Source organism: Pangasianodon hypophthalmus, chromosome 17, assembly GCF_027358585.1.
Source record: "Pangasianodon hypophthalmus isolate fPanHyp1 chromosome 17, fPanHyp1.pri, whole genome shotgun sequence".
Lineage (NCBI taxonomy): Eukaryota > Metazoa > Chordata > Actinopteri > Siluriformes > Pangasiidae > Pangasianodon > Pangasianodon hypophthalmus.
In genome coordinates this window covers 317,382-333,646 of record NC_069726.1, presented here as the reverse complement: position 1 = coordinate 333,646, position 16,265 = coordinate 317,382, and the positions used below count along the sequence as shown (strand labels likewise).

General features: G+C 43.3%; 1 protein-coding gene across 1 annotated transcript; it reads right to left on the bottom strand.

Moving 5' to 3' along the window:
- Positions 1-3,315: 3,315 nt before the first annotated feature.
- Positions 3,316-16,146, bottom strand: fgf13b (fibroblast growth factor 13b). The gene is made up of 5 exons (XM_026933139.3): positions 15,937-16,146; positions 7,347-7,457; positions 7,087-7,190; positions 5,768-5,966; positions 3,316-5,019 (listed from the first exon to the last, which is right to left on the bottom strand). The coding sequence occupies exons 1-5, from the start codon at positions 15,965-15,967 to the stop codon at positions 4,889-4,891; spliced, it is 576 nt and encodes a 191-aa protein (XP_026788940.1). The 5' UTR covers positions 15,968-16,146; the 3' UTR covers positions 3,316-4,888.
- Positions 16,147-16,265: the final 119 nt, after the last annotated feature.

Below are 16,265 nucleotides of genomic sequence, written 5' to 3'. Positions count from 1 at the left end.
ATTGTTAATCGTGCACAGACGGTAATTCTCTTCCCTCCTTCTTTATTTCTGTTTTTTATTAGAACATTAGCCTGCATGTAAAAAATCAGATCTAGAGCAGCAGATGGGTACTGATCTGTCCCTCACGACTTCACACCTCCCTCTCACTTCTGCTCCACGCGCACACACACACACACACACACACTCACACACACACACACACACACACACACTCACACACACTCACTCACATGCACTCCCACAAACGCTTCTGTTCTTCACACTAACACACACACAGTCACTCTCAGACGCTGCAGAACGCTACACGGTCCTGTGGTTCTCTGAGATACGCTGACAGCGTCGTGTTTAACGCCCTGTTTAAACGTTTGTTTTGTTTTTGTGACATCATCACGTACAGCGTTGAGGCGTAACGTTATATTACGTTGAGTTTTAAAGGTGTGTGATATTTTTAGACGTGAGAAGACTCCGGCGTTTGTGACGTGTCAAACTGATGAACAGAGCTCCCCCATTCACACTGAACATGTTCATCTATAACACACCAGGACCTCCTCTCACTCACACACACACACACGCACACACACGCCAGTCACCCTGTGTGCACATGGTGCTCTGTGGACAGGAAGTGCAAACATGCTAAGAGCACAAGCTAGCATAAAAACAGCCCTCAGTGAAACCAGTCTGAGAACGAAGACTAAATGGGAAAGAAAAATAGCTTAAGACTTGACCTGATAAAGAGCAGAATAAATATCAGTGCTGCTGGAGAGACGTAGCAATGCAGCGCTAGCTAGCTAGGTGGTTATTCAGCTAGCTATCAGTAACATTAGCTAACTTTATGTTCCATGGTTGTGCGCATGATCTCCACATGCTGGAAACCGTTTTTTGCTTAGCTGTAGCTAGCTTTAAGATTGGCTAATCTACTAGCTTCAGAGTTTCTTGATGTCAGCCATGATGCTATGGTGTTGGTGTTAGCACTAGCTAATTCCTGCTAATTTCTGCCAGAACTGCACAGTGTGGCTTTAATTATCACTAATATACGACCTTCACACACAAGTTCCTGTATGTGTGTGTGAGCGTGTGTGTGTGTGTGTGTGTGTGTGTGTGTGTGTGTGTGTGTGTGTGTAGCAGTACTTACCATACTTGAGGATAAATGTTAATCAATGCTAATCTGCAGCTCCTCAGTGCGGAGGATAATCCAGTCTTACAGAATTTATTTTAAGATGAAAGTCTTGCATTATTCATCACATCTACTGAAATATTAACGCAGGACAGAAAGAGAGTGTGTGTGTGTGTGTGTGTGTGTGTGTGTGCTGACGGAGAGCTGCACAGAAGCTTAAATAAAACACTTAAATAAAGCTTAAATATCAGGTGTTACTCATTAAAAGACGCTAAAATGAAGTCTGTGTAATGAGTTATTATCAGAAATCATACAATCATTCTTCGGTTTCGTGGAAGTAGCTAGCGTAGCTAACTATTCTTAGCCAGCTACACTGCATTAGCTAGCATTATTAGCGTGTAGATTTAGCTAGCTAGTGATGAATTCATTTAAATGTATTATTATAAAGTTTAAAATGTTAACACTGTGATTATTTGATTTGTGGAGCTGTGACATATTGCTGTTATCGTGCTGGAGGATGAATACGTATTAGTGTAATTTAACATGAAATTTAACGAGTAATAACCAACAGAACGACACGACAAATACTTAATACGTCTTACCGTATATTTATTCTAAAAAGTTTCGCATCCAAAATAAATCCCTGTGGAAATATTCTAGATTTAAATAAAAATAAAGTAGGAAAAAGGGATGTTTTTATACTAATGGACCTTCTGTGGAGAGATATTTTTATTCAGTAAGTGTAAAATCAGGTCCACTATTTATATGTAAATAAGGCCTTGTTTGTAAATGTATTTGTGAATAAATAAGGAGGGACGCTTGCTCTTCTCTGACCTCATTATTCACAGACGTGATGAGAAGGTTGATGAAGTTACACTGCAGTGCTCTGAACTCCTCACTCGCATACTGAAACCTCGCCGACGTGCCAGAAACACGATTCTGTCACGATCCAGGACCATGCAGAGAGAATCGCTAATAAAACAACTGCTTTTAAATCCTTACACAGATTTACGCACGGAAAGTGATATTTCACCCTAAAACACCACCGCGGCATGGGCCCTTCTAACAAACATCAACGTTTTCATCATAGGTACAGTTTTAAAATATATATATTTATAAACTCGAACGCTTAAGAGTGTGAAGGTGCTAGCGTTGAGAAGTAAATGTATTAATCTTTATAATGAACGTGTGATCTTCAACAGAATCCAGAGCTTTTTAAGCTTTCTTTCTTTCTTTCTTTCTTTCTTTCTTTATTTATTTATTTATTTATTTTAAGCTTTCTTTTTTTTTATTATTTATCGTATTTTCACTTTGGTTAACGGTTTCCTACATTACCCACAATGCCGTTCTGATAGTGATGCAGTGGGATTTAGCCCTCACTTAATCTTCTCTCAGACAGATCACAATAATATCAGCGCCAACGCCATCGCGCTCGTCATCTCCTGCATCGCTAGCTAGCCGAGTCGAGTCTCTGCCGTCGTGTAGCTGCATTGCATTCTGGGACTTTGAGTCCAGCGTTTGCTCCAATGTCTCCACTACTTCTACGCTGGATTTCTCATTAACGTGACGCTAAACATTGCTGGAAAATGAAAAGTGTGTGAGAAAAAAGTTTCTAGTCTTTATCAGTAAGAATAACAATAACAGCAGAGTGATGTGTAATCGCTAACTTCTCACAGCAATAACGAAAATTCAGCACCAAATTATCACCAGAATCACAAAACGCATCACAGTTACTTCACAGCGGAAACATGAATGTGTTTCAGGGTGGAGTTTAGCTTTAAAGGAGAGAAAGTAAATAGTAAAAAATGAAAGAAATTGATGAAGAAATAAAGTTAAATTGTTAGTTAAATAGAATCAAAGCTGCTGATTGGTCGGCTGCTGTAATGGTTATTATGACATCATCAGCTGTCAGTGTGTTAATTTAAATTATGCAGCGTAGCATCAGTGTGTTTCAGTGAGAAAGTTTCACACTTTAATCTGAAACACTTTAAATTATATAAAGTTTTTTAAAACATTCTACAGCGTGACAAGTCGGAGAAAAATAAAGAGAAGAATAAAGAGGAGAAGTTTAGAGAGCTGCACACACAGTAAATAAAATATTGGAATAACTACGAAATTAAATGTCTGTGTTTTCGTTATAACGGAGTAAAACTGTATCTGACGTCATGGCGGGTGAAACACACACGTCACACACCAGCGCGTTAAAGCAACATGAATTTATTGATCGATTTCACATTACATGTATCTAATATCATGCAATGCCGGTAAAAATCCCCCTAAACACTACAGCTCAGATCACAGTATAGCTGAATAAGACACTCTCGTCATGAGAACATGATGAAGGTTTAATACACGTTTCGTTAAAAGGCTGTTAAACTCACGTCGTCTCTCCACGCGGCTCTGAAGCATCGTAAACATCACTGACGTGCGGCGTGTCGCTTAAACGCCACGTTTACACAAACCACTCACTCAGCACAGCAAATCAGAGGCGTTTTCCATTATTCTGCCATCGGTTTATTATGCGACTAACACACACACACACACACACACACACACACGCACACACACACACAGCTAGAAAACATGCAGCTTTCCCCCACAGTGTGTCCCATGCAACACAAATGCTCTCAGAACCCAAATTAATTAATAGCAACGTACAGAAATCAGAAATGAAGAATTAATTTAGCCCTGTAGAAGCGATGAAGTTTTTTAAATAACTCGCTTTAACATACGTATCTGACATTCATTCACAATGGAAACAGAGGAAAGCAGGAAGTAAAGGAAGACGTCGAATCCGAGTAGAGATGAACACGTCCTGCTTAAACGCTTCCCCTCGCTCACTTCCCTGCAGTTTAGTCCCCTTGGACGCCATCGTAAGAGCTTGACTTTATTACTGACGAGATGAGAGTAGGATGAGGGATCGAGTCGTCATCAGTGTGGACTTCAGGAGCAGAAATTACCCAGAAGGCATTGCTGTTTCCAATATGAGGCAGTTTCCTTTCCAAAATGGTGGACGGAGCTGTGTTAAAAGTGTAAACATTTTACATTTCTGAGTTACTTTACTGTGCTAGTACGTTTACACAGCAGGCAGTAATTAATCCAGGTGTGTGTGAGTGTGTAAATCTCCACGGCTTCAGCTACACTGTTGAGCTCGAGTGTATTCATGGTATGGTACAGTATGATGCAGGCCACACACACACACACACACACACACGCACGAATGTATGTAAGGGGAAGTGGACGAGGGCGCGTTAACAAAACAATACCACGTTCCTGTTGGATTCTCATTCACTCTCCTCCACAATGAAGACACACGACGTCTTTGGTTGCGTAAAACCGTAATTCCGTGTGAACGAGACTCTCAGAGAGAAGCCGGAACCCCATCAGTGTGTTTAACAGTGAAGATGTGCTACAGAAGGCTGGATGCTCCGACACGCTCGCCGTCTCCGTCTCAGTGCTCCATGTATGAGATCAGCAGCTACTTTAGCAGGATTATAATCACGTAAAGTGGATTTTGTCCAGTAACACAGTTTAGAAGAAGAAGAAGAAGAAAAAGAATGAGAGAAGCAGCAGTTTGTTCAGGCTACGAGTTTGAAGACGATGATGAAGTCCAATGGCTTGGATTCGTCCGGTTTTGCACTTGTGATGTCATCACAGTGATCGTTAGCCAAAAAGGTGTAAACGTGTGGGGTTTTTTTGTGCAGAGCTGTCATGCCAACTTGTAAGGTCCCCTTGGTACGTCCCCTTGTTAGGTCCCCTTGTTAGGTCCCCTTGTTATGTCGACTGGCTTGCTATCTTCCCTCCGTTCAGCATGGCTGATGCGCTGCGGCTCTTCGTCGGAGTTCCACTTCCGCTTCGTGAGAATTCAGTCATGTCGTGGAGTGAGGGCTCTCTGTACATGGCAACTAAACACACACACACACACACACACACACACACACACATTTAATACATGTATGCTGTATGGCCGAAAGTATGTGAACACCTGAGTATTGAACATCACATTCCAAAACCATGCCATTAATATGGATTTATTCCCCGTGTGTTTGCTGTTATAATGAGCTCCACTCTTCTGGGAAGCTTTCCACTAGATGTTGGAGCGTGGCTGTGGGGATTTGTGTTCATTCAGCTACAAGAGCATTAGTGAGGTCAGGCGCTGATGTTGGGATGTCGAGGAGGTCTGGGGTTCAGTCGGTGTTCCAGTTCATCCCAAAGGTGTTCAGTGGGGTTGAGGTCAGGGCTCTGTGCAGGACACTCGAGTTCTTCCACTCCAACCTTCACACACCATGTCTTCATGGAGCTCGCTTTGTGCACAGGGGCATTGTCACGCTGGAACAGGTTCGAGTCTCTTAGTTCCAGTGAAGGGAAACTGTAAAGCTACAGCACACAGAGACGTTCTATACAACTGTGTGTTTCAGAGTTTGTGGAAACAGTTTGGAGAAGAAGCACATATGGGTGTGATGGTCAGGGGTGCACATACTTTTGGCTGTATAGTGTATCAAAGCTCATTGTCAGTGGTCACACAGAAGACTAACACACTCCAGTCATGTTAATAGATTAAACAGATTTAACAGATTAGACAGATTGGACTGTACGCTGAGGCGTGTCAGATTGTACAGGATTGTGTTTGTTGAGTGTAAAGACGTCACAGACCTTTGAGGGGTTTGGGGATGAAGTGAGCGGCCGGTTTGGTCTTTTTGACGCGGTTCCCCTTCATCACTCGTCCCTCCTTATTGAGGCCGAGGTACCAGGCTCGACCCGACTGCTGCTGCCGGTACAGCATGGACGAGTAGGTCACGTAATAATTCTCAAACACAGACTCCTTAAATTTACACTCCGGAGTGAAGTGTTCCTGAGAGACGGACAGAGAAAATCAGAAAAACCTTAAACCCAGAAGAAAGAACGTCATTATTACAGCTCAGGACAGAAACGTTACACCGCTTCCTTTTCTCCTGTAGCTCATATAAAGACCAGAATCTGATCAATTATCAGCGAAACATATTTTAATATCTGACATACACAAAGAGAAATAATATTCAAACCCAGTCCTGTGTAAAAACATATACTCTATACTGCACAGAAGTGTGTGTGGGTGTTTCCTGTGCAATCTGAACCCTGGAACAGAAACACATTTTAATAACCGTCACTTCCACATGACAGGAACACTTATTGGCACGGTGCTAAATTATTCATCATGTCAGAACACATTTAATCACAGCAGTGGGCGCTGTCAAAACACACACTGATCCGTCAGAGCCGCTCTGTGATTCCTGCATGTCTAATAAACACACCGAGCCTCGGACACCGAGAGGACGCGATTCACAGCGTTTATATTTAAAACAAGCTGCTTTTATTTCTGAGTTCAGCTATCAAATGCACTAATTACATAATAATTACTACGACAACAAAATTCATCGGTTTTCAAATACAAATAACTAATCCAGCTGGATTTAACCATAAAAATGAGCAAACAGCAGGATTGTGAGTAAATTACACAAGTAATAAACAGTGTGTGTGTGTGTGTGTGTGTGTGTGTGATAGAAAAATAATCAATAACGGGAGGTGTGATGAAGCAGAGTTACTGTTACAGCCCTAAAGTTGATTATTTTCCTGTAACAGCACGTCCTCATGTGTTTTATTCCTCTTATACCACAACCGACTAGTACAATGTTTTATCTGTTAGTAAACAACATGTTGTTTTTATCCGTTTTTAGTAACATGTTCTGGAATGTCATGTTGTGGAAACCAGTTAGTTCACGTGCTTGCAGAGTTTCTTGGTTATTAAAGGAATCAGTATCAGGAGTCACCTTGAATCCTGCTCTCTGGTAAACACGTGTGTGCAGAAAAAGGGTTCTTCACAGGGTTCTTTAAAAAAAAGACCATGAAGCATTCTAACAGTGGAGGTGAAGGTCATGATGGTGTGTGAAGACACACTCGTGATGGTGTTTGCTGTGATTGGCTGTGGTGCTTACGGAGGTGTACAGGTAACCCTCGTTGTTCATGGCCAGGTAGAGCTTCGTCTGAACGCTCTGTATCGCCACCACACGCAGACCCACGGGGATGAGATTAAACACCGCTGCGGAGGCGAGATAAAGAAGTGCAGAGTGAAGGAGTGAGCAGCTGGGACAGATCTAACTCCACAGGAATCTAGTCTTAAAATGACCTGAACATAGCGTCTTTAAATTGAAATGATAACACGTTTCATGTTTCTTAACTCAGCTCACATACGGACCATAACTGCTGTCCTCCTCTTTCGTGCCGTCGATGGTTCCGTCTGCTTGGAGCTGCAGGTGAAAACCCTGACGGCTGCACAGTTTAGTGACGATTCCTTTAAGCTGAGGCTCTGTGGAGGTCACACACAAACACGCAGCAAAGCAAAGTGAAGCTCCCTTTTAATAATGTGCAGAAACCACAAACAAAATCACATAACAAGCAACAAGTCACTCAAGTCACGTGTAGTTTGTGTCTTGTGGGCGTGGCCTGTTATGAGATTTACTTTAAAGTGTGAATGACTTTAATACCTTAAAATATTTACACTTCAGTGAGTTTCCTTTATTCAAATATATTTTATAATGTGGATTATATTGTATTTAACACTGTGGCTTTTCTTCTGTTTCTGAGCGCAGTTGAACGGAGATTAAACACAAGTCCACTGTCAGTGAACACGCCTGGGAGATATTACAGAAGGGTGCAGAACGTTAATAAAACACCGTGTGAGTTCTGTGGTTTAGGTTCTGTGAGGAAGGTTGTGAGTTTAAATCCCATCACTGACCACAAACCAGCATGTGTTCAGTGTGACCTGGATTCAGTCTAAGCTGCTAAAGCACAGTCACTACTGTTTTACTGTTAAAGCTGATTATTAAGAAAGAAAAGAAAGTGACGTGGCTTATTCAGGCGAGTGTCAGTGGCTGTATTTATTTTACTTTTATTTTCTGTTAATGTATCTGTATATATTTTAATAAAAGCACGCCAAAATGTGCTTAATACACGTATATTTTTAGGTTCACATTTATTTGTTTGTTTGTTTGTTTGTTTGTTTTCTTTCTGTTCTGTGGCAGAAGGAAAAATGATGACTAACCATTTATGTAAGCCTTTAAAAAAAAAGAAAAGAAAAGAAAAGCTAATTGCTAACAGGTTGAGGATAATTAGTGCGGAGGGAAATGCTGCGCTGTAAACAGAAGCACAACAGCAGTAGTTTTGCTCCTGACTCATCTCAGCGCATGGTTAATGGATCAGTGCAGGCGTGTGGGGGGCAGAAAGAGCCACTGCCCACAGGCTCCACACCACCAGGGGCGCTAGTCTATGACGCATTTGTGTTTATAGCCTCAGTAGAATGATGGATTAGTACATATTTCAAATAGCGCTGGTGTTAACATCTGTCTCAGGATGAGATCTCAGGAGTGAAGACACGGGGGAGGGGGTTATGGGAGTGGGGCTTGTGGGGTATGGGCTAATAGGGTATGAGGGCTATGGGCTTTGGGGTTATGGGGTATGAGGGTTTAGGGGGGGTATGAGGGTTTAGGGGGGGTATGGGGTATGAGGATTTAGGGGGGTTTGAGGTATGAGGGTTTTGGGGGGGGTTATGGGGTATGAGGGTTATGGGGTATGAGGGTTTGGGGGGGTTGGGGTATGAGGGTTTGGGGGGGTTATGGGGTATGAGGGTTTGGGGGTTATGGGGTATGAGGGTTTGGGGGGGTTATGGGGTATGAGGGTTATGGGGTATGAGGGTTTGGGGGGTTATGGGGTATGAGGGTTTATGGGGTATGAGGGTATGGGGGGGTTATGGGGTATGAGGGTTTATGGGGTATGAGGGTATGGGGGGGTTATGGGGTATGAGGGTTTATGGGGTATGAGGGTTATGGGGTATGAGGGTTTGGGGGGGTATGAGGGTTGGGGGGGTATGGGGTATGGGGTATGAGGGTTTGGGGGGTATGAGGGTTTGGGGGGGTATGGGGTATGGGGTATGGGGGTTATGGGGTATGAGGGTTTGGGGGGGTATGGGGTATGAGGGTTTGGGGGGGTATGGGGTATGAGGGTTATGGGGTATGAGGGTTTGGGGGGGGTTATGGGGTATGAGGGTTAAGGGGGGGTATGGGGTATGAGGGTTTGGGGGGGAATGGGGTATGAGGGTTTGGGGGGGTATGGGGTATGAGGGTTTATGGGGTATGAGGGTTATGGGGTATGAGGGTTTGGGGGGGAATGGGGTATGAGGGTTTGGGGGGGTATGGGGTATGAGGGTTTGGGGGGTATGGGGTATGAGGGTTTATGGGGTATGAGGGTTATGGGGTATGAGGGTTATGGGGTATGAGGGTTTGGGGGGGTATGGGGTATGGGGTATGAGGGTTTGGGGGGGTATGGGGTATGAGGGTTTGGGGGGGGTATGGGGTATGGGGTATGAGGGTTATGGGGTATGAGGGTTTGGGGGGGTATGGGGTATGGGGTATGAGGGTTATGGGGTATGAGGGTTTGGGGGGGTATGGGGTATGGGGTATGAGGGTTTGGGGGGGTATGGGGTATGAGGGTTTGGGGGGGGTATGGGGTATGGGGTATGAGGGTTATGGGGTATGAGGGTTTGGGGGGGTATGGGGTATGGGGTATGAGGGTTATGGGGTATGAGGGTTTGGGGGGGTATGGGGTATGGGGTATGAGGGTTATGGGGTATGAGGGTTATGGGGTATGAGGGTTTGGGGGGGGTATGGGGTATGAGGGTTTGGGGGGGTATGGGGTATGAGGGTTATGGGGTATGAGGGTTTGGGGGGGTATGGGGTATGGGGTATGAGGGTTATGGGGTATGAGGGTTTGGGGGGGTATGGGGTATGGGGTATGAGGGTTATGGGGTATGGGGTATGAGGGTTATGGGGTATGGGGTATGAGGGTTATGGGGTATGAGGGTTTGGGGGGGGTATGGGGTATGAGGGTTATGGGGTATGAGGGTTTGGGGGGGGGTATGGGGTATGGGGTATGAGGGTTATGGGGTATGGGGTATGAGGGTTATGGGGTATGGGGTATGAGGGTTATGGGGTATGAGGGTTTGGGGGGGTATGGGGTATGAGGGTTTGGGGGGGGTATGGGGTATGGGGGGGTTATGGGGTATGAGGGTTTATGGGGTATGAGGGTTTGGGGTATGAGGGTTTGGGGTATGAGGGTTTTAGGTCTGTTTGTTGGTTCTGTCTGCAGGTTCGGCTGTTTTGCAGAAATGATATTAATCATGTTGAAATGTGCTCTAGTGGCCTGTGAAGTGGTTTCCTGTTGTTATTTAACCTCAGCTCTTCCTTAATTCTCACGGATTATTTGTTTATTTATTTTCATTCATTAATCATTTCTTCTTTTAACTCAATTGTGAAAGAACTGTACGTAAAAAGTCTCCAGCCAGGAGTGTGAGTCTGTGTAGAGCTGAGCACAGAGACACGTCTGTCACTGAAGACATGCAGCTGTGATCATTTATTCATATAAAAAGTAAAATAGACTGATTTACTCTCCAGAATTCAGATTTTATTTCCTCTCTCTTGGTTAAGAGCTGCTTATTGTTTGTCTGGCTGCTGAATTGTAATTACAGATTGTTTTTCATCATCAGAGCACCTGAAGATTATGGGGTTCGTTTTGGGCTTTTCTCAGAACAGATCTGGCAACCCGGCTAGTCACAAAATCCATCCGCAATCCAACCGCAAGTGCTCACTGAAAACACCAAAATACCATCAGGTGTGAACACAACAACTCTGAACTGATTCTAAAATAAAACATTTGTTTGTTTACTTGCTTTGCGAGTTAATTAGATCAGATGAAAAATTGGGGTGATGATGATGATGGTGATGGTGATGTTAATGATAGTGATGATGATGATGGTGGTGGTGATGATATGAAATGTAAATGTAAATGATGATGATGGTGGTGGTGGTGGTGATGGTGATGTTAATGATAGTGATGATGATGATGGTGGTGATGGTGATGACGGTGATGATGATGGTGGTGATGTTAATGATAGTGATGATGGTGGTGATGTTAATGATGGTGGTGATGGTGGTGATGATGATGATGGTGGTGATGGTGATGATGGTGATGATGATGGTGGTGATGATGGTGGTGATGTTAATGATAGTGATGATGGTGGTGATGATGATGATGGTGGTGATGATGATGATGGTGGTGATGATGATGATGATGATGATGATGGTGGTGAAGATGATGATGATGGTGGTGATGTTAATGATAGTGATGGTGGTGATGGTGATGATAGTGATGATGATGATGATGATGATGGTGATGATGATGATGATGATGGTGGTGGTGATGATAATGATAGTGATGATGATGATGATGATGGTGGTGATGGTGATGATAGTGATGATGGTGATGATGATGATGATGATGATGATGGTGGTGATGGTGATGATGATGATGATGGTGGTGATGGTGATGATGATGATGATGGTGGTGATGGTGGTGATGGTGATGTTAATGATAGTGATGATGATGATGGTGGTGATGGTGATGACGGTGATGATGATGGTGGTGATGTTAATGATAGTGATGATGATGATGGTGGTGATGATGATGATGATGATGATGGTGGTGATGTTAATGATAGTGATGATGGTGGTGATGTTAATGATAGTGATGGTGATGATGATGATGGTGGTGATGGTGATGATGGTGATGATGATGGTGGTGATGATGGTGGTGATGTTAATGATAGTGATGGTGGTGATGATGATGATGGTGGTGATGATGATGATGGTGGTGATGATGATGATGATGATGATGATGATGATGGTGGTGATGATGATGATGATGGTGGTGATGTTAATGATAGTGATGGTGGTGATGGTGATGATAGTGATGATGATGATGATGGTGATGATGATGATGATGATGGTGGTGGTGATGATAATGATAGTGATGATGATGATGATGATGGTGGTGATGGTGATGATAGTGATGATGGTGATGATGATGATGATGATGATGATGATGGTGGTGATGGTGGTGATGATGATGATGATGGTGGTGATGGTGATGATGATGATGGTAATGATAGTGATGATGGTGATGATGATGATGATGATGGTGGTGATGGTGATGAGGATGATGATGGTGATGTTAATGATAGTGGTGATGATGATGATGGTGGTGATGGTGGTGATGATGATGATGATGGTGGTGATGTTAATGATAGTGATGATGATGGTGGTGATGATGATGGTGATGATGGTGATGATGGTGATGATAGTGGTGATGGTGATGAGGATGATGATGGTGATGATGGTGATGATAGTGATGATGGTGATGGTGATGATGATGATGATGATGATGATGATGGTGGTGATGGTGGTGATGATGATGGTGATGATGGTGATGATGGTGATGATGATGGTGGTGATGGTGATGGCGATGATGATGATGATGGTGGTGATGTTAATGATAGTGATGATGGTGATGGTGATGATGATGATGATGATGATGGTGGTGATGATGGTGATGATAGTGGTGATGGTAATGATCAGTGTGAGAGGAAATCAGAGCGACAGAGCAGCGATAATGTCACTGGGAGAGTTTATTTAATGTACAGAATTTTAAAGAAACATTAAAATAATGTTTGAGTTTGAGAATTTATAATCGGATTAGAACTAAAGCTCTGTTTAAATAAATCAGTGATGTCTCCTTCATTTTCTAGATTAAATGCTATCAGCTGAAGTGATCAGTTATCAGTCTGTTTTGGTGACAGAAAGTTCAGAGCTGTGATCTACTGCACAGCTACAGACTATACAAACCTCCAGCTCGTCTTCTGCACATTGGTTTTACCTGCTAACTAAAAAGAGAAGCTGATTCCAGCCCAGTGTTCAGAGCCGGTTCTGTACCTTTTCTTCTGTGACTGTCGCTCTGGGTTTAAAACATCAGCTCTGTTTATCATGTTACTGCAGAATTACCTGAAACATCTCAAAGTTCTTCTGTATTCAAAAATAATAATCAGGATGGAAACATAGCTGTGACTTCATCCATTAGATCAAATGAAGGATGAAGAATGATGATGATGATGATGATGGTTTCTCTTCTTGAGTTTGTCAGATGGTGATACAGAGGGTGAAGTTTGTGATGGAGTTTAATCTGCATCAACAAACGAACATTCGCTAGATCAGGTGAAGGAAGAATGATGAAGATGATGAAGATGATGAAGATGATGATGATGAAGATGATGAAGATGATGATGAATAGGATAAATAGTTAGTAGTTGTCACCACACCTGGCCTTCTCCTCTTCCTCTTCTTGGAGCCGAAGAGTTTGACCCGTGAGAAGAGGTTCAGTCGGCTGGGTTTCTCGCAGGTTCCTGTGCTCCGGGTCGGACTGCAGCGAGCCGCCTTCGCTCTCTCCTTCTCCTTCTCCTTCTCTCTCTCCCGCTCGCGCTCTCTCTCCCTCGCCTGCCTCTTCTGCCTGATGAGGGAGCTGGCGATCGCTGCGGCTGTAGCCAGTTTGGCGATTTGTAGCTTCGGTGGCGTCCCAGATTAAAAACTCTCGCGCCTGGATTTTATCCCTTTTTAAGGCGCAACGAAAATCAGAAACCCGATCAGAGACCGATCCTGTGTCACTTCATAACGACATCACATGACACGCAGGCCACTCAGAATCCTCACACATCCCATAATACACCCTGAAAACATCTACAGTCAGAGGTGCAGCTTTCCCTCTTTACCCGGAGACATCATGAAGAAGATGAGGATGAAGATGATGAAGGTGCGCGGAAAAAAGATATATAAAATATCTATAAACACAAGAGCGCGAGAGCAGAGAGCAGTGTTTTCTGGAAAAGCTCTGATCACGCGGTTACGGTGTGAACGAGACGCAGGGCACGTGGAGATCCGCGCCGCTCTCGTGCCATGTCATGATCCCGAATGGCCAAAAAGCGGCACCTGTTACCAACCCGAGCCGACCCGGACCACCCATCACCCCCTTCTGACAGAGAGAGAGAGAGAGAGAGAGAGAGATGCAGATGTTCCTCTCCGTCTATCCTCCTGTTTTTGAGTCTTGTCTCATTTTATCGGTGTGTGTTTCCCTCGCGCGCCTCTCCCGTCTCTCCTCTCTCTGCTGGTTTTCCGCAGCACGTCCAGATTCCCCGCAAAAATAAAAGCCCAAAAGCACAAGCACATCCCCGAGAGACGCCACACAGCCACGCACTCCCTGCTGCAGACGGAAACGCACTCTCACGCGCCCTGATTCTCATCCGTTCATTAGGATCGTGTAAAAGCGGCGCGCGCTGAAGGCGGATGCTGAAAAGCCCGATCTGTTGCAGGAGGATGGAGGGAGGGATGGAGGGAGGGATGGAGGGGTTTGTTTTGCCCCACGGTCTCTCAGCTCTCCTGCAGCACGAATTCAGCTCACACACAGAGGCGCGCGCGCACGGACGCACGCACACACACACACACACACACACACACACACACCGGACTGTGCACTACAGACCCCCTGCACCGAATCTGTGAGCATTTTACTGCAGAAATCTACGTGCACTATTACAGATTATATAATGCACGTGCTTATTATCAGTAACATGAATTTACCATCATTAATAATAATTAATCATTAATAATAAATAATTAATGTCCAGGCAAAGCTTGTTGTTGCTTTAAGCTCGTGCTGCATCATTTACACTGAACACTAAACTATCAGCAGTGTTACATCTGTGTGTCATATGTGTGTGTGTGTGTGTGTGTGTTACATCTGTGTGTGTGTGTGTTACATCTGTGTGTGTGTGTGTGTGTGTGTTACATCTGTGTGTCTTACATTTGTGCATTATATCTGTGTGTGTTACATCTGTGTGTGTGTGTTACACTTGTGTGTGTTACACTTGTGTGTGTTACATCTGTGTGTGTTTCATCTGCGTGTGTTTCATCTGTGTGTGTTTCATCTGTGTGTGTTACATCTGTGCGACACTGAGCATGTTTTCATTTCTCCCTTTTCCTCCTCACTGTATTTACACTAACAATCACATGATAACCATGAAAACATGGAAACTAATCAGTGTCTATAAACATCTTCATCCAGGTGTGTTAAAGGAGAAAGACACGCAGTAATGTGTAAACGGTGTAAATGTGTGTTACAGTGGTGGATGTGTGCAGTTTATCAGCTGTGTGGATGAATGTGATGGAAGAGTGTGTAAAAGTGACTGACACTAAACTGCAGTGTTTAACATCCGAGAGTCACAGAAAAGCTGGAAATAAAACAATGTTTGAATTTCAGCTAAAAAATCATCAAAAACTTTCACTAATATAATCTCTAAAACCGCTTAAACCCAAAGTTTCCATATTTCAGTTACAGCAAACTTTCATATCATTTATACTACTGCTGATTATAATAATAATAATAATAAGAAGAAGAAGAAGAACAAGAACTCTTTTCAGATCAGTGTTTACAAAGTGCTTTACAGAGTGATTATAACAGGTTATAAATATAGAGATTAAGTTAAAAAGTGAAAAAAGAAATGATATTAATAAAAATGTGAAGAAAAAATGGAGATAAGAAACTTTAAAATAAAACTGTAATAATAATACAAAAAAACACTAATGAATATCATCTTAAATAATTTGATCATGTAAAGGATTCACCTTCATTATATATTTATTCACGTAACACGTTTAACTGAATAATTATTAACCATAAACATCATAATCAAATTTAAACACATGCTAGATTTTATAGGATAACTAAAGTATGATCAGTAAAATGATTGTTTATCTGTTTATATTTCTATATTTATCTTTTTTAAATGTCTGTGTAACTCTGGATAAAGACTTTATTCTGATTCACACAGAAAACTGAAACTGATGGAGTACCTGATGCTGTTCTTCTTAAAGGAAAAGCCATGCTGCGTGAGGCGCGTCTCCTGCTGCAGGACTCGCGGAGAGAGAGGCGAGGAGGAAGAGCGGAGAGGAGGAGAGAAGAGATGAGAGGATGAGATGAGAGGAGGAGATGAGAGGAGGATGAGCTCCAGCTGCAGCGTCGTGTCCATTAACACTGTGATTAGCTGAAGGCCATTACGAGGTGATTGAGTGACGACGCATCTCTGATTTTCAGCATAAACATCAATAACAGCAACACATAGGGGGGTCAAAGGTCAAACACAGCAACATGTGGCCCTCTTTCAAGTTGTGTGTGTGTGTGT